The 19,716-nt window shown below is 44.2% G+C and overlaps 1 protein-coding gene across 1 annotated transcript in view; it reads left to right on the forward strand.

The window, feature by feature from the left end:
• Nucleotides 1-19,716, forward strand: part of LOC147709511 (calcium and integrin-binding family member 2-like) — a 91,584-nt gene that overhangs the window by 66,763 nt on the left and 5,105 nt on the right. Inside the window, exons 4-5 of the mRNA XM_086926015.1 lie at nt 3,291-3,435; nt 6,298-6,407. Of these exons, the coding sequence (XP_086782141.1) occupies nt 3,291-3,435; nt 6,298-6,407 (255 nt within the window). The remainder of the gene's footprint in view (nt 1-3,290; nt 3,436-6,297; nt 6,408-19,716) is intronic.

A 19,716-nucleotide genomic window follows, 5' to 3' on the forward strand; every position in this document is an offset into this window, starting at 1 on the left:
TCAGGAGAGTGCTGTTTGCCCCCTCCCCCCCCCCACATTGCTGCAGGGGTAGGATGGGAGCAGGGCTGTGTGCCTGCCTGCAACCCCTGTGTTGCTCTTCCAGCATTTTCACTGGGTGCATACATGCACCGGTGAAACTGCGATCGGTGCCGCTGGTCCCGGAACTACTGCGTCTGGATACGCCGGCTTACATGGAAGGACACCACCACTTATAATGAACAGCTCAGAGCCGGACATGTGACGGACCCTGAGACAGCCCTACAGCTCTCTCACATTTGTGCATGCCATGCTACTGACTGCACAGTAGATGCACCTGCTGGCCTTTCGGAGCTGAACCTGACATGCTACTGATTCATCTTGAAATAAAACATCGAGAGGAGACCTCGCGTCGAGAAATAATAATGCTTAGTTAAATAAACAGATCAAAAGCACTTCCATTTAGTTGATCATCCTAAAGTAATTACTTTATTCTTCAATTATTTCATTGCATTTAAACAGTTATTAATAAAGCATTACGTTCAAATACAGAGAAACAAGTGGTTTTGTACATTTTATTGTGCAATAAACTGAGGGGCATATTACCAACAACTAGTGATAATTACCGCTATGTTGGTTTAGCGGCGATATTTTTATCGCTGAGCTGCTGCGATTTTTATCGCTTAGGAACCTTGCTATTATCAAGGTATATCCCCTAAGCGATAGAAATCGGCCGCAATGCATGAATATCGCTGAAAAGTCAGCGATATTCATGCATCACCGAGCTAATGCTCTTAGCCATGTTATCCACCTCCCATTGGATAACATGGCTAAGAACTGCTCAGGGCAGGCGTTAGCTTTTGGAGATATTTGCGCTTAGCGCGAATATCTCCAAAAGTTGGTAATAGGAGATAGCGATGTTAGCGACTGTTTCCAGTCACTAACATCTTGGCACGCCCACTTTGCATGTCATTAGTGATAAATATCACTGACATGCAAAGCGGGCCCAAGATGGTCGCTATCTCCTACTAGCATGTCGCTAACTGGTGTTAGCGACAGCTAGGTAATAGGGAGATAATTTTATCTCCGCTTTCTTGGCTTTTAAAATAAAAAAAAAGCGGAGATAAACCCCCTTGATAATATGCCCCTGTGTATCATAGCCACATTGAGTTTACGCGTAAAAAGGCCAGTTGCAATATTCTTTAAGAATGGGGTACGGAAAAAAGGCTTTGTTTCAATAGATTAAACTGTCCAATATTTTTTTCTGTTTCGGGCCAAGGGATTCTAGACTTAGTATAATGTAGGTAAAGTTCAACCAGCAGTGCTTAATTTGTAAAACAAATAAGTGCCGGGCCCTCGTCAAGAGGCCACCGCAGTTTGCACCACACATTGGCACTGTACTTACACAACTACTAACCATCACACTGCTACAAGTGTGACAATTCAGACTGTTCAAGGCCGCAAAAGCTTTAAGAGTGGCTTGGGTGGCAGGTACTAATTGTTTTTTAATGTATACTGAATTAACAAACAACTGTTTTTCTGCTCATCTTTAAATTGCTCAAACAGAGCCACCATGTGGCAGCTGTCATACGTGCAGATTTCAGCAATTTAAGTGCCGCTGCTGAGCACAGGAAACCACCAGATCAAATTAAGCACTGCTTTCACCAAACATTAAGCTGACATTTGACTTTTAGGACATAGTGGCCTGTCATACAGCTAAATCTGATCCGGCCTTGCTGCCCAATTAACTACAAGTCTCTCATGTCACTACGTTACAGTAAGAAAGTGGATATTGGTGCAGGCCCTTACAAAGCCACAAGCAGCTCCATTTCATTTATGAAACACAAGGTTCCTCACTTAGCAACAAGTTTGTTTTTAGAGCCAAGTCTTGCAGTTAGACACTCTTGCTTTAATGAAGCGCTGGTCCTGGCCACTAGCCTGACATACGGCCAACTCAGTGTCTACCTAAGAGTCACTCTGAAATGTGCAAACTGCTTCAGTTCTATTAGCCTTTCAAAGTTGTGTGTAAAATGACTTCTAGCGGTACAATATTCTGTCTCTGAAAACCTGGAATATGTCTAGAAGTAATGCACTGAGGAAATTCATTTTCTCCCACCAGTATTGGACAGAAAATGGGCTGTTATTTGAGAGAGTTACAACTACCAACTTAATAAACACAACCAGATTATGCCACAACCCAGTTCAACACCTGCTAGCTATGGCACAAAGATTAGGTGCTTCCCAAGAGAAAGGTGTGCTATACTCCAGCAGTACGAAACAACATTAAGATGAAGATCACAATGCAATACATTTCCCAACCAAGGAAACCAAGAGGAATTAAACAAGCAAAAAGACCCAAAAAAGTAAAAAATAGAATAGAGGAACAAGAGATACGGAATTTAGGTTTTAAGGAAAATGGTCAAAAAATCTTACAGAATCAATAAAGGTGGTGTCAGCCTTTGTGCAGTACCCGATATGGCTACAAGATTCCACAATTGAATTAGAAACAAAAACTAGGGTTGGGCGGAATTTCCATTATGTATTTGGAGTAATTTTGGTAATTTTGTGTTACTCTTTAGACACAAAAATGATCGAAAATTACCCAATTATACCTATTCATATTTTTCGCAAAATTCGACCACAGGAGCAAAAGAACAATGCACTTCGAATAAGTGGCTGCTGTCCGTGTTTCGGCAATTATGTGTTACTTTTTTTACACAAAATTTCAGAAAATTACAAAATTACACATTTTGTTGTAAACAAATGCATCCACAGGTCAGTTTTGGACGAAAGGGTGCATTTTGTGCTAAGAAAATAAATAGCGCTAAGTGCTGGGTTACTCCCCTCTCATAATTTTTCATAATCTTGCGCCAAGCAGAATTATTCCCTTTTCTGCGTGTTATTCTTACTGCAAACTTAATTAGCCATTTGAGAGTTACCAATTTTATATGTTTACGGGCATAACACACAGACTGTGGCACTGAATGGCAGTCACGCTGAAGAGAGAAACAGCCTGAAAAGAAATGGAGGAACAACTAAACATGAAGGGGCAGATTTATGATAACTGGCGCATCCCCAGGGATGCGCCAGTTATTTTGCGCCGCTGCTCCGCCACCCATGGTGCGCCGCATTTACAAGGAGGAGTAGAATTCATGATAACTGCCCTGAAGAACAGGGGCATTTCTGCTGCTATGGACATAGATGGAGAAGGGGTAAACAGTGAGATGGGCAAGAAGGATTGTAGTGGTAAATATGTGAGGGTGGAAATAGAATTTGGGAAAAGTATTAACCTTTCACATTTGCTTTGCTCTCAGGTAAACCCTTACCGCGACAGAATATGTAAGATCTTCTCTGATGAGGATGGGTTCTTTACCTTTGAACATTTTCTAGAAATGGCCTCTGTGTTTAGTAAGCAGGCATCTTTCGATGTTAAACTTCAGTACGCATTCCGTATATTTGGTAAGTCCTCTAGTGTTTCTGAGTTTATTCAGATTCAAAAAGCTGTATTTCGTCTGCTTCACTTGGTAGTTAGTAATACATTCTACTAAAGTTTTTCATGATTATTTCCCTGCTTATCGTAGCTCAGGCAGAATTAACCTTCTCCCCGCTCATGCTTAGTAAGGTGACAACCTTCCTCCATGTCATACAAACACGGGGACATATTTACAAGCGCGTTGCATCACTTTTTTTGTTGCTCCGGTGGCGCTCTTTGCTAGCCCCCATTTACAAGGCCGTGCAAAGACATTATGAGTGACTTTTCATGGCCTTGTAAATATGGCCTCCTTTCACGTGTTACTCTGCGTGAAAGTGGCTCCATGAGTGTTGCTGTGGGTGTTCCCACACAACACTCATGGAATCTGACACATTCCTAGATTTACAAGGTATCATAAACCTGGGAATGTGTCAGATTCTAAAGCCTCCCCAAGGGAGGCATTGAAGTGGTGCAACAAGGAGAAGAAATACCTTTATTTATCCTCCTTTTTTGCTCTTTCTTAGGGGCATATTTACAAGAAAATAATGTAGCGTGGCACTGCAAGCCATCTTGCTGCGCCGCACTTCATTATTAGGAAAGTGCAGTGATGTGTCATATTTACAGCAATAGGATGCCTGTACTTTCCCCTGCGCAGCGCACAACTGGCTGCCTAGCGCCAACGCAGGCACCCTTGCAAGGGTGCCTGCGTTGCGCGGATAATAGTTTTTGTGCGGGGAAAAACAGCGTCCTGCACAAAAACAATTATTGATGGGTTTTTTCTCCTTCTATGTGTGCCTCAGAATGCACTCCACAGCTGATCTCTGTGGTTTCCAAGAGGGACAGAGGTAGTCTGACTCTGTGTTCGGCCGGTGAAGAAGGAGAGGATCCATTCCAGGGCTTTGTCGCAGATGCCAGAGTTGTGGAGTTTTGTGCATAGGGTGCGGTGAGAGACGGTATTGAAGGTGGCCGATAGGTCCAGGGAGATGAGGGTTGCAGTTTTGCCTTAGTTGAGGAAGGCACGGACAACATCTGTGACAGTGAGGAGGGCAGTCTCGGTGCTGTGGTTGCTTCGAGAGCCGGGTTGGCAGAGGTCCAGGATGTAGTTCGCTTCGATGAACTTGGACAGTTGGGCGTTGAGGGCCTTCTCGATGACCTTGGGGTGGAAGGCGAGAAGCGAGATTGGTCTGAAGTTCTTTAGGTACATTGGGTCAGCAGAGGGTTTCTTTAGAAGGGGTTGATCTCTGCATGTTTTCAGTCTTCCAGGAAGGTGGAGGAGTTGAAGGAGCAGTTGATGGTGAAGCAGAGTTCGGTGGCGATGGTGGTGCCTGCTCTGTTGAAGACGTGATGCGGGCAGGGGACGCTCCTCATCATCTTGAGGGTGTCATTCTCTGTGAGAGGGGTCTAGCTGAGTAGAGTCTGTTGGAGTCCGGCGCCATAGGGTGCGGTTTTTGTGGGTGGGGTGAAAGGGACTAGGGTATGAAACTGTCAAAGCTGTCGTATATCTCCCTGATCTTGAGATGGAAGTAGGTGCCGAGGTTGTTGCCGAGTTCTTAGGTGGTGGGACGTCTGCTGTCTCTGTTGTGGATCTGGTGAATTCTTTTACCATGACAAAGAGTGCCTTGTTGTTGAGTGCGTTGGGGTTGATGCTCTCTTTTAGGAATGCTTTTTTCGTTGTTCTGATGAGGTGGTGGTGTGCGGTGACAGATGTCTTGAAGGCTGACTGATCTTCCAAGGTCTTGCTGCTCCTCCATCTCTTCTCAAACTGGAGTTATGAAGGGCGGGAGAGAACAGCTGAATTTCTTGGAATGTCACTTGCTTGGGGCTTTCTTCAGTGGAGACAAAGTGTTGGCACATTCTGAGATCCATCAGTGTAGGTTGCCTGCCACTGTGTTGGAGTCAGGGTAGGGGTTTCGCTGAGGGCAGTGGTGAGCTGTTCTTCGGTGACCATGTCCCAGCTTCTACGAGGGTAGAGGTGGGCGTGGTGGTGTATGGTGGGTTTGGTGAAGGCCAAGTGATTGCAGTAAGTAACCATTTCTTCCTTATTTGTCACAAGCTGTGGTGTAGTGTTAATTATTATCCATGTTTACTATGAGGCCCCATTTCTATTACTGAGCACAAATATATCTTGAAACAGCTATGTCACTGAGTACGTGTGTACTACTCTGGGTCTGATGGTTCAGAGCACAGGTGCATCCACTACAGTGATCCCTGTTTGAACACCATGGGCACAGACTCAAATCCTGGCGAGTGCACACAGTCTGTCATCCTATTAAGGTCGAAACAATAAGTACCCTTAGCTTGGGTAAGCCCAGCCATGTTATTTGTCAATAGGATCAAGAAACCCCTGTGCATGCACCCGTGTTGGGTATTTTATGTTGCTTCAATCTACAGGCATGTGCCATGCAGTACACAGTATAGTACAGTTTGGACATTTGTGTTTTATGTTGTCTACATAGATTCTTGTGTGCACATACTACTATTAATGTTTCTGCAGATTTGTCATACCGTAGAAGCATTTTTGTTCTGTAGAAATATACTTCTATTACTGTGTACTTGTGCATTACACACAATTGTTACTGTGCAAACATGTTTATTACCATGGACGCACAAATGTAGCTGCATAAAAAAAAAATATTGCATGATGTTGATATGTACAAGTTTAGGCCAATGTACATTGAAGAGTTTTATTAGGCTTACAATTATCTTACCATGACTTTTATACTGACATAAAGGTCAAATCAAGACACTTTGAGCTTAAGACTTATAGCCTATCTGTTTTACGTGCATCAGATTCTGCTGCTGTGACGGGTACTTTTTCATCACTGTCATTGGTGTCTTCCTCGAAATAGATTTTAATGACAGTGGTTCCATTGAAAAAGACGACATTCATTCTCTGATCCAGCGTGTGACAAACAGGAATGACACACCTGTGGAAATATTGGACTTTGCGGTTCAACAGGTATGCACTACAAGCTATGCAAAGTCACCTTTCTATGACACTGTCCTCATTATAACTTGTTTTCCAGAGAGGGCTTCATTAGTTATTCAACTTACTGATCCTCTGATTTTGGGTTAATTAATTGGCTTTGCAGTAATTAAATTATGTAACATGCGGATCACAGTGTCTGTTAACGGGGGTATTAGACTCTGGGAACTAATTTGCCAGCACACTAGTGTCGAAAACCATCTTTGATACCTGTGTCAGCAATATCAATGTTCTAAGTGAACAGTCTGATGAATAATTTTATTTATTGTACAAGTTAATCAAAACCATATACAATACATACCTAAAATAATACAATAACTAATAAAAAATAACAACAGAAGTAAAAAAAGAGAGATAAAAACAAAGTGTCACCCTATGTGTCAACCTCTTGGTTTCCCTACCCCCTATTGCCGTGAAGCTTTTGGTAACTCTGATAGCAGAAACCCTAGACAGATCAGCCTGTCTGCCATCTGACTGCCAGACGACAAGGACCGCAGCTTTGCCCTGTTTAGGGTGGGTGACTGTCCCTGAAAAGTTTCAGCGCTCCGTCCATCAGCTCTTTGTGTTTGCTTTGTTCGCCTTAAGTTGGCAGGGTATGCTCAGACGTGAGTCCCTTGCTCACTTGGCCACTGGATTCAAGATAGCCTGGCTGATGAGAATTATGAATCCGGTCCCAAGATGCTGGTTTCCGGTCCAGGGAAGACATGGCTTGGCAGTTCAGGCTGGACTGTTCCCAAGAGGCACGGCCAATACTGATTTGCATATGGCCAGGTCTGAACTGGGGTGGCGAAGTGAGCTAAATAAAGATGATTGATTCAAACCAGATCTGTGACTGGGGGTGAGTGTCTGAAAAGTTTCTGCGCTCCGTCCATCATCCGTTGTGTTTGCACAGATATTTCCTTCCCATGAATGCAATATGAGGCATGGTGATACCCAGAAGTAAATACGTGGTGGTGGGAAAAAGCGTCCTATTATTCCAGGTTTGTTTGTCTTTTTATCTTTCTGATGGTTTGTTTTAAGAAAAACAGAACAGAATGCTGAGAGAGGCCAAATAAACATGGTGTCGCTCCATTGGTAAAGTACTAGTGCTTAATCATCAGCCATCTCAAGGTGTTAGCACTCATAATAGATGCATTGGTTGCAGCTGGCCAAAATAACATCTAATTAAAAGGCATCTGAGACATATAACAGACCATCCAAAGCAAGTTAAGACCACACAAAGAAGTAGACCCCCAATGTTAAAGTGCTAGTGCTTAGTCATTGGCAGGCTCGAAGATGCTTAATACGCATTGTAGATGCATTGGTTGTGGCTGGCCAAAATGACATCAAATTGAAAGGCCACAGAGACATCTAAGAAATCATCCAAAATGAGTTATACCAATAATATAGTGTTGTTTAACAGGACCCCATGGCTTGCTGTAAGCATTTTGAAGATGCTGTAAAAGTCACTTCTGGTCCCTCCCACAGCTGGTTCTCCCAAACAGAATGGAACACTTCTGCAGTCTTTTCGTCTCCCTGTGGCTTTACCAGGAGGCCAGCCAACTGGCCTTTATAGGTCACTTCGAATTCCTTGGTTTAAGTGAAGAGCAGGATAGACCTCATCTCATAAACTATTCCTGACCCATTTCTTCCCACCATCAGTCCTTCCACATTTGCAGCAGTTCCTGTCTTGCCTGTCTGCAAACGATCCCAAAGTCTTTGCTCGAGAACTTTTCATAAATTTAACCAGAGGCTTTCTGTAGGACGTTGGAGGTGAAAAGGCCGATTCTCATAGGTGATGTGGACACCGATTTTGGCATCCTGGATACCTGGTTTGGCTCTAATAGCCATGATTTAGCTCCCAAACTGCCACAGCAGTCGTGTCGAGTTAAGCCTTCCTTTCCGTGCTACACAGACTCCCTCAAAGAGGTCTAGACTGAGTATAAATACCTGGAAAAACAGTGGTGGGTGTCATGTAGCCCAAATAGCTAAAGCCAGGTATAGAGTGGGTTTAAAAATGTATCATAAAGAGGTCAAATGGCAAAAAATCCTATTTCGAGAATAGAATTTTAATTTCTGATAATAAGTCAAGATAGTTTTTAAAATAGTGGATTCCTTTTTGTTCCCAGTGGCCTGTGTAGGACATCAGGTACCCTCCGTGGAATGGTGTGAACAACTTGCTTACGACTTCCAGGATAAGATTGCCAACATCCAAGCTCGTCTCCCCCCTCCTTTGCTGGTGGAGGAGAGAATGGGGGACAATCAGCAGCCTAGCCAAACTTATGATTTGACCCTCTCACTGGATAGGTTTGATCCAATCTCTTTGAAAGAATAACTATCAGCAATTTGCTATCTTAAATCAGGCTCTCCCATGGACCCAAGCCCCACAAGCCTTCTTGCGCTAAAAGCAGATGTTATTAAACCTTTGGCCAACAATCTCCTAAATGCCTCGCTCTCTTCAGCTACAGTACCCAGGGACTGAAAGCAGTCTAAAGTTGTGCAGAAGCCCCAAGCATTTGTCATGGATCCATCTAATTATAGGCCTATCTTGTTACTTCCGGCCCTTTAAAAAGTTTTGGAAAAGCATGTCAATCAGCAGCTATCCCACTACCTGGAAAGTAATGATTTGCTGCATCCAAGTCAATCAGGTTTCCTCCCAGGCTGCGCACGAAGACGGCCTTGGTTGAGGTGGTCAATTACATCAGGGTTCTCTAGATGTTGGGGCAGGGTTGCGCTGATTAAGCTGTATTTGTCAGCAGCATTCAACACAGTACCCCACTCTACACTCCTGGCACGTCTCCAGAAGTTTGGGATCAGCGGCAGGGGTGGAAATGGCTGGATTCTCTCCTGGAAGGTGGAGGGTAAGAGGCGTGGTGTCCACAGTTTGCTTCAGGCCTTGTGATCTACAGGTGGGTGTGCTACAGAACCCGCCTTGAGCCCGACATTATTCAATATATGTAAAAAGGAAGCCAATATCTGGGTTCGGGGACCTGTCTTGTGTGAAGGCTACCTAACAAAAGTATGTTGGTGTAACTTTTAAGAAAGAAAAAATTTTCTTTCTTGTTTTCCCCTCACTCACCGGAGTTTCCTCACGGTGACATGCTTCATCATCGGGGTCATCCCAGTTCTCTACGAAAAGGGGCGTGCTACGACTTGCGAACTACGTAGGAGCACTGTTAAGGTGAAGGACTATGTGTGGTGTGAGAAGAGTGGAGTGGATGCGTGTGTGAGTGTTAAAAATACCGTGCTAGTGGGCCTCAATGTTTTATTCTGCTCCTAGACCGGTATGTTAAAAGTGGGGTTTATACTGTGTATATATTCTTGTTTCCATCGAGGCGATACCGCCCCCCTAAGAGACCATGATGTGCCATTAAGCACCAACAAATGTACACCATTGAACAATACATCTGCGCCTGTACCAAGTTGGAATGGCGTCATTCACTGTAAATATTCTTTGCACTAATATATTCTTCAAATCCTAAATCTAGGTTTTGTAGGAGTGGCATTATACAGGGCTGGTCCCTGTATGGTCCTGACGAAACGCTAGGGGTAGCGTGAAACATGTTGACCATATACTGAACCTACCCACATCACTGGTTGGTACACAGTATAAACCCCACTTTTAACATACCGGTCTAGGAGCAGAATAAAACATTGAGGCCCACTAGCACGGTATTTTTAACACTCACACACACATCCACTCCACTCTTCTCATACCACACATAGTCCTTCACCTTAACAGTGCTCCTACGTAGTTCGCAAGTCGTAGCACGCCCCTTTTCGTAGAGAACTGGGATGACCCCGATGATGAAGAATGTCACCGTGAGGAAACTCCGGTGAGTGAGGGGAAAACAAGAAAGAACATTTTTTCTTTCTTAAAAGCTACACCAACATACTTTTGTTAGGTAGCCTTCACACAAGACAGGTCCCCGAACCCAGATATTGGCTTCCTTTTTACATGTATTCTTAGGAGGACGACCTGATCTTTAGAACCTCCTTCTCCCTCCTCTTTTGGCATGATTATTCAATATTTACCTCACTCCTCTGTTGTGCTTGGCTGAGACTCTAGGTGCAAAAATAGTTTAAATGTGGATGACTCCCATTGACTTTTCTCCTGAAGCAAGGATGAAATATTCCCTGGCGGAAACTTCAGAACTTGTTTGTCTGATGTTTTTTTCGGTGGCTTTCTCACCATTAGCTTAAGTTTAATGCAGCCAAAATGAAGCTACTTTTCTTTGGTACAAAATTGGAGGAGCTGTGGCAGTCTTTTGGGCGGAGAATGCTGCCCCACCACTAAGCCATACTAGCTCAGTTAATAATCTAGACATTAAGTTTCATGGTGGGCTCTCCTTGCTGGCACAGGTTAGGTTAATGCAGTAGTAGGGACTTGCTTTGGTCTGCTGTGAGTGCTCAGGAAGTTTCTCCATTTTCTGTCCCTCTCAGCTAGGAAACTGGTAGTTCACGCTCTGATAACATCTAGACTTGACTATGGCAATGCACTGTACCTGAGCCTACCTGATTACTTGATCAGTAAGTTGCAGGTGGTCCAGGATGCTGCAGCCTAAACGCTTCTCAGCTTGGCTCTGAGAACTCTGGCTTCCCCATATCTTAGAGAGCTGCATTGGCTTCCTGTTAGGAAGAGGATTATCTTCAAGACCTTGCTATTGATCCACAGAGCTCTGCATCAGTCAGGCGCAGGGTACCTGAGGGCAAGAATTAATTTTTATGCTTCCTCCTGGTGTCTGTGCTCAGCCAACTTTTTTCTGTCCCAAATCCCTCGTATTTGAAGTTCCAGAATGGAAAGCAGGTTCCTCTCTTTTGAATAAACTCACTTTGGAAATCCACCCCGCCCCCTCCACCCCCCTCAGTTCCGGAGAAAGTTGAAAACATGGGTTTTTCTGAATGACTAATATGGTTTCTCTCTGGTCTTTCAGTTCTCCCCATTGATAGTGCAGAGCCACAGGACACTCTTCGGAGTAGCAGTGCATTTTAGAAATGCCTTTTACATTACATTTGCTCAAGATGGAATTTGGCTCTCCTGTTCAGAGCTTCTAGTCCTATCCTAGTTCTGAGAATTGGTGGTGAGGGTGCCATTGATGAAAGGCTTTCTTCAGTGCTTTCACTTCAGGCCCTACTTGGCATAACCATATCAAAGGCCAAGCCTTGACTTTGCCCATTAAATTTCCTGTCCGTTCATGTCTACTTGCAGCTGGCACATTCAGTGACAAGAGATAAGTCCTCCAATCCTTTCCATTGGTTGTGGGAAGCTGTCCTATTTTTCAACTGGCATAGTCGCTTTTCATGTTATATTAACCCGTTCCATGCTGAGGATGGCCCCCGGCCGTCCCACATGATGGTGGGCGTGTGCGGGGGATAGCCAGGGGCCGTCCAAACCCCACCCACTGATTAAAATGTCAGCACATCGGCGGAATTCGCGCCGTGGTCAACGGGTTAATGATTATTACGGTCAAGGGGGAAGCCCAGCAGAACTGAATTAATTACTGCTTTGAAACATAAGTTTAGGGGATCAAGTGGTCTTATAGAGACAGAAAATAACTCCTTAGAGCAACCCTTCCCCCACTTTCCAAAATGCTCGGCTCTATAAGGATGAGTTTCAGCCGTCACATTGGTAATTCATTTTAATATTGTTTCTGTTTCTGGTTTTCCGTTGAATTATATTTGTAAGCATTAGAGAAGCTGGTGGTAGGAGATGATCTTCACCTCCTAACAGAATGTTGCTAACTACAAAATCTGGTGACTCCTTCAACAAAGAATCTGTGTCATATGCCAAACTAATCCGAAAGAAAAGCTAACATCAACAACGGCTGGACAGAAGAGAGTTTGAGATGCTGTAGAAATACGGCAAGATAAAGTTCACAAAAGATTGAAACTGATGGGTGAAGAGGTTCAAATATTTTATCATTGCAACAATAAGTGCTACAATTCGTGTACATGGAAAAAAGCCTGGAACAAATATATCAAAAATATTAGGAACCAATGAATCTGAGTTTTCCGAGAGACACTGCCCCCTATTTACAAGGGTGGCATAAAAAAGAGCAGCGCCAAAATTAAGACCAGGGAAAACCTGGTGTTAACATGGCAAAAAGAGGAGAAATGCTTAATTTCTCCTTGTTTGTGCTGTTTCTGTGTGCTGCCTTGTGCAGCACAAATAGAAACAGCAAATTGCCATGAAGGATTGTTCATGTGCACGCAGGTGTCCCTTCCTGTACATAAACAATCATTTAAAAAAATGATGATTTGCAACTTCGATGTGTGCTGCATTGTGCAGCACACATAGAAGTTACAAATCACCATTCTGGATTGTTTATGTGCATGAAAGGACACCTTCCTGCACATAAACAACCATTCCCGCCATGCAGGCCCCCTTGCACTACTGTGCAAGGGGGCCTGCGTTGGTGCTAGGCAGCGTAATTTAGCGCCAGCGCAGGTACAAAACTCAGGGGTTGCACCGTATATTTGTAAACACGCCCATCCCTGCATTTTCAGAATGGCAGAGCATGGCGTTAGCAATGTTTGCTAAACACCATGCTTTGACATTCCCTTGTGAATATGTACCTCTGACCTATATAAATACCAGCTACCAGCACTCATTGCCAAAGCATATGAATTCAGCTTATAACTTAAAATGCAAGCCAGAGTGATTGGCTTTGTCAAGCTTGTTTGTATTGTCTTCATGCATCACAGCTATTAATGTTCTCAAGCTTTCAAAGATACAAACTTAAAGAATGTCCCCTAGTCCAATCTCAAAAACCTTAAGAAAAACTGATTTTGTTCCAAACAAAAAATAGTGCAGACTTATCTGAAGGCAACATTTTTTTCTTCCTTGGAAGCTAGTTCTAATATCCGCAACTATTAGGAACACACAGCCACAGTGCGATGCCAAGCCTCACGGCATCTACAAAACGCCACACAAGCAGCACCAAGTAACAGTTTCCAATACCAAAGCGATGTTTGCTCATCTTCCCTCTGTCATCTCTGCAAACATTTGTAAAAATCATTCTGCAGTTCATCGTCCATTAATCTTTATTCAGTTTAAAAAACCATAAAAGAATACAAAATGTCATTTGAGATTTAAAAATCACATTATATGATTTTAAAACTTACCATAAATGAATTAAACAAGTATATAGTCTAAAATCCATCAATACATAATGCAATCACTCCAGCAATACAGCAACATTCTATGATTTTGGTCATAAAGTGACTTTGTGCAGAGAGTTGGGGAAGATTCTATCAACAAACTTACAAACGTAAAGGCTGTGGGAGTAAGCCCAATATTATGTAGGCAGCTCAACTAGCACACACCCCTAAAATCATGACAGGGAAGATCATAAAGTGATTTTGGGCATTTTTAAAAAAGGAGAGACACATGGGTATAAATCCTATGACGTCTGATCAGCTCAATAAAGCAATTACCGAAAAAATACATAATACATAATAAAAAAACATGAAGTACAGTTACACTTGATCATTTCCATGAATCATATGGGTACTCTGCATTATTTGCCCACCATGTTTCATAGTTTAATTGCAGTTGAAGTGAATCTGTCCACCATATAACAAACAGATTCTGACTGCAGAAATTGTACATAAAATAAGCCTGGCCTACACCTTCTTACCTCTGCCAATGTTCGTAAACATTATTCCGCAGTTATTCAGGAGATACAAACACTTGTTCATTGGGTTCGATAGAATTGGTTCCAAAAGATCACCGGAAACAGGTTTTTTTTTGTTTCTAAACAGGGTTTACAAACAATTAAAAGTTCTCGGGAGAGGTTCGTTTTGAATTTTATTACGTTTATTTATCACTTTTGTTCTGGCATAGCACCACTGGTATGTGCTTCATTGCACGACATGAGCAAGAGAGGAGAGTAATGGAAACCATCAGAGAGTCAAAACAAGTGACAGTAATGTTCCCACCATTTTAGACCAAACGTTGTCAGATGAAGCGAGTCTTCAGAAGTTACTGAGGTCCAACTCAAGGATAGAGTTCAAAGAAAAGAGTTCTAAAGGGAGGAAGTTTGAGAGAGCAATGGACAGAAACATCATACTGGAAGTCAAACTTAGTTGTTGCATCAGCTTGAGAGAGCGATGGAGAGAAACATCATACTGGAAGTCAACCTTCGTTGTCGCATCAGATTGAGAGAGTGATAGAGAAAAACATCATACTGGAAGTCAACCTTAGTTGTCACATCAGCTTGAGAGAGTGATGGAGAGAAACAACATACCAGAAGTCAACCTTATTTTTTGCATCAGCTTGAGACAGTGACGGAGAGAAACAACATACCGGAAGTCAACCTTAGTTGGCGCATCAGCTTGAGTAATGGAGAGAAACATCATACCGGAAGTCAACCTTAGTTGGCCCATCAGCTTGAGAGAGTGATGGAGAGAAACAACATACCGGAAGTCAACCTTAGTTGGCGCATCAGCTTGAGAGAGTGATGGAGAGAAACATCATACCGGAAGTCAACCTTAGTTGGCGCATCCGCTTGAGAGAGTGATGGAGAGAAACATCATACCAGAAGTCAACCTTAGTTGGCGCATCAGTTTGAGAGAATGATGGAGAGAAACATCATATTGGAAGTCAACCTTAGTTGGGGCATCAGCTTGAGAGAGTGATGGAGAGAAACATCATACCGGAAGTCAACCTTAGTTGGCACATCAGTTTGGGAGAGTGATGGAGAGAAACATCATACTGGAAGTCAACCTTAGTTGTCACACCAGGAAATAAGGGATGTATGATTTAGAAAGAGACTCGCGAGCGCCCATTGTGAATCCTTGCAGCTCAGGAAGAGTTTCACCCATTGTGCATTACAAAGCCAGTATAGACCCCAGTCCAGACGAAGACCCAAGAAACCAGTCCCCTGGGTCTAAACAATCCACATTGATTAGCATAATAAAGAGGACCTGTCGCACAGACACAAGAAACTATGGAGAGCAATGTAGGACAGTTGTAAAATATGTTTTCTTATTACTGCTGCTCTTGCTCTAAAAAGACCCTTATACGGACAATACCAAAAAGTATATGTACAGTAGCCCCAAACACTAACACTGTATTCTGGAGATAAAAACATCTCATACAGGGTCCCTTGTCACTCTTTTAAAGAGAAGTTTTATTTATTATACATTGTTTTACATTGCATAGATTTTTGTCCCCGGCACATCTATTTACTTCTGTGCTTCACATTGCATTCAGGTCTGCCAGAGTCCAATTGCGTTCAAAATGTACATCTAAACGTTGTATGTGTCTAGCTTTTGTCTAATATAATACTACATTCAAGTAAAAAGGTTTTTGAAAATAAACGGTATGTAATGTGCTGAGGTCTGTTTAGCCTTTTCCTGCCAAGTATTGTACAGTATGTGGACCTCTGCAAGTAAGGATTATGATTATTCCATGCTTTCCTAGATATATGTAGAAATATTTGCCGGCTGTTCCGCATACAGGATCAAGTTAGAGGGTGTTATCCGAGAGCGACTTGTCTGATATTAGACCAGGAGAAGGCATTAGATTCACTAATGTGGGGTTTGCTTTTCGAGGTCCTGACTCAATTTGGTGTTGGTACCCAGCTCCTTGCATTCACTCGACTTCTTTACACCAGTCTGACTTTCAGTGTCCGCCTGGGTCACCTCATCTCTGCCCCTTTTACAGTGGGCAGAAGAACAAGACAGAGCTGTCTTCTTTCCCCATTGCTCTTCGCCCTCGCTGTGGAGCCCCTTGCCATCCGCTTACGGCATGAGGGCACTGACCGGGGGAAGATAGGACGCAAGTGTGTCCCTGTACATCAAGTACCTCCTCCTCTATTTAAAGGACATAACATCAGATCTTACCCATCTAAGCACAACACTTGATAAGTTTGCAACAGCCGCAGGACTCCAGGTGAATTCGGACAAATCAGCGATACATTCCCTTCACCCTGACTAACTATCTTCGGTGAATACCACGTTACACTGGCAGGGTACCCCCACTCGTTACTTGGGGATCCGTCTTTACCACACCTCCTTGGATGTATTCAATGGGAAACTCCGGGTATCACTGCAAGGCATCAAGGCACAAATGCAACTCTGGCACTCTTTACCTCATGCCCTGGCAAAAATTATTTTACTGCCTCGCCACCTTTACCACTTTACTAACCTTGCTGTGATCCTGCCTCAATTCTTCTTCCAAGAGCTCGATTCCCTGCTGGGTTATCTTATCTGGGGCAACGGACGGCGTTGTGTAGCACTTTGCAAATGACAGCTCCTGCGGGACCGAGGAGGGTTGAAGGCCCCATCTTTCGATGCGTATTATCTCATTGCACAATTGCAGTGGGTATAGCCGTGGACTGATGGGAGATACGTTGGGGAGATCTGCAATGCAGATAGCGTGATGACCCCAAGCATTCCATCACGTCCTACTTCCTAAAATACTACCCCACCTCATCACCTATACAAGTAGCTTTGGCTCACATCTGCAAGAGCGGCATACACTGCATGTCCCTGAAATCTACAGCGCATGCCCCTGCACTGCACCTGGTTGGTATTCCCAAATTTCCCTAGTTCTATACGAGGCTCAACCTGACCCTCTGGACAGAACGCTTGATCCACACAGCAGGTCAATATCTCTCATTGTAACACACCCTGTATTGCAGAGGATTTTAATGATGGATCCTGGTCGTCATTTAATTACTTGGCTGTATAAAGCCATACACGAGTTCACCATGCTTTCCCTCAACACTCTCCGACATAGGTGGAAGGAGGAGTTTGGTCGCATGTAACACAATAAGGAATGGGAAATAGCCTTGCAGTTTCCACGCCAGTTGTCCTGCAACTCTCGCTGCCAGAATCTTCAATTTTTTATGTTACACTGCGCCCACCTCACCCTAGCCCAAAGAAACCAATTTTCCCCCAAGCAGGAGCTAGCTGTCCCAGATGCCAGCTCCTGGCATAGATTTGTGACATATGCTTTGGTCCTGCCCAACCCTACACCAATTCTGGGAGAAGGTACACAATATCCTACATCTAATCACGGAGCTCCCCGAACCCCCAAATACGCTCATGTTTCGCCTCTTTCGCGATTCTCCGTGCCAAGCGTACCCTCACCTTGCATGGCCAGTTGAGGCCTGGGATGGGGCACTCGTTTCTCGTAGTTTGTGTAACACACTAGTAATGACGACCTTCGTCCATGAAGACCCAGCGACTACTGCTACTTATTTCCCTATACTGACATCCCCCCTCCACATAGGTATTGTGCGCTGCATTACTTTTTCCTCGCTAGTAGATCCCGCCTGTGCTGCTCTTACCTTTCTCCTATCACAGATTCCATGGATAAAACAAATCCCGCTGTACCCCCCTGGAAAAGACGCCCCCTCCCACCTTCGCATGTCACCAGCTGCTCCGCACCCTGACCAGGTGCCGCGAGCGTGAGGGGTAGGTGTTCCGCCGTTCCAGTGTCTCCGTCAAGGTGCACCCAACCTTATAACGCTGGCCTCACGGGAGCATGCTGCGAGGCCCTATTTTAATCCTTTTAGGGTCGCCTAAATAGAGCAGGACCCCTTGGCCCTCTTGTCCTCCGACCCAGTGAGGTTGTATTTGCTTTCTTCATAGAGATTGAGTATTGAGTCCACATTTGTTTTTGTGTAGTACTTTTCTGAGGTCCTGACGAATCGCCTCTTGGCGAGAAACATGTTGACCACACTAGGGGGTAGAGTTATTGTTCTGTATAGCTTTACGGTCTCTAAACTCCCCTCCCACCCCTTTTAATTAAGGAATCAGCCACGTTATTAAAGTTGAAAGTGGACTGATTACCTTTTTTATTACTTTCACTCACTATTACACTGACTACACCTTTCTTCATCCTCATCTACACCAACCATCGGCAAGGAACAAAAGAACCCCGTCAAAAGAGTACCTTTGGGGACTCCGTCAGACATTGCAGCGCCGGTCTGACGAGGGGCAGTGAGTCGATGATGACACCGGACACCCTCCAGTAAGGGTGTGTTTCACGCCTCTTACTTTGGGTGTGTGAGGCTCTCTAAGTTCCGACTAGGGAACCCTTCATTGGTATCCACGGTATTGACAATACCAACTCCTTGCTCCACACTGTCACACGCTCCCCGGGGAACTTTGTACTCTGCTGTTAGCAACCTTTTGTAGCGACAGTCTATCAGCTGCTTATATGAACATGATAGTACATCTCATATCTCATAATTATTCTCACTGAATTTGCGTGCTTGACTTCCATATTATAGACCTCATGACATGTGTCACATTGGCTCTGTATGGAAAAATGTATACCTGCTATACCACACTGTCGACTGTACTTTTCTTCTGTGTTTTCAAAATCAATAAAAAGAAATCGTAATGGCATCATACTTGTTAGATCTGGGGGTCTCTAGTTGGCAATGGCATTCACCTTTGTCCAAATAGGGGCCCTTACTTCTAAGTCAGGATAAGGGGATTACACTCCTTAATAACCCCTGCTCACCCCCTTTGTAGCTTGGCACGAGCAGACAGGCTTATCTCAGATGCAGTGTGTTAAGCATTTGTGAGTATACACAGTAATACAGTGAAAACACTACAGATGGACACAACACAGGTTTTTATAAAAATACATATTCTTTATATAGACTTAACACAAGATCACAAACAACAAAAATCCACAATACTACACTTAAGATTGCTTAGAAGGGAACAAAAGACTTTCAAAATGGGAGATGTGTCGGTTCCGTGACCCGGGGGAACGGTTGAGTCCTTCCTCAATGCTTGCGCAGAGTAGGGGACTCGTGGTGAGCCTTACCGGTGCGGAGGTGATGCGTAGATTCTCGGCCTGCGGGCCCGTTGCGGTGCACAAGATGGCGCCTTGATGCGATGCAATGTGACGATCCAGTTGCGATGCGAGAAGATGGCGCCCTTGATGCGGCGATGCGATGATGATGCGATGACACCCTGGCAGCCTTGCGACGGCTCTGTACTCTGGAGCCGCGACAGGCCCTGCGACACGCTTCTCCGGTGATTCAATGGCAACTCTCACAATGGTGTCACGCTTCTCCGGTGATGCGACAGCAGACAGCTTTGATGAACAATCGCTTCCAGGGAGATGCGGCGAAGGCTCACTTCTCTGGCCTTGCAATGATTTCAGCTGTGGCGGCGACACGCTTCTTCTCGATGCTTCGCGCTTCCAGCTCGCAGCGGCACGCACGTGTCTGGAGTCAGAATTCCCAGCAAGTAAATTCAGGAGGGAGCTGGAGGTGAAGTCTTTTGTCCCTGAGACTTCAGCAGGCGGCAAGCACAGTTCAAGCCCTTG

The sequence above is a fragment of the Lissotriton vulgaris genome, chromosome 6 (genome assembly GCF_964263255.1).
Source record: "Lissotriton vulgaris chromosome 6, aLisVul1.2, whole genome shotgun sequence".
NCBI classification, from domain to species: Eukaryota; Metazoa; Chordata; class Amphibia; order Caudata; family Salamandridae; genus Lissotriton; species Lissotriton vulgaris.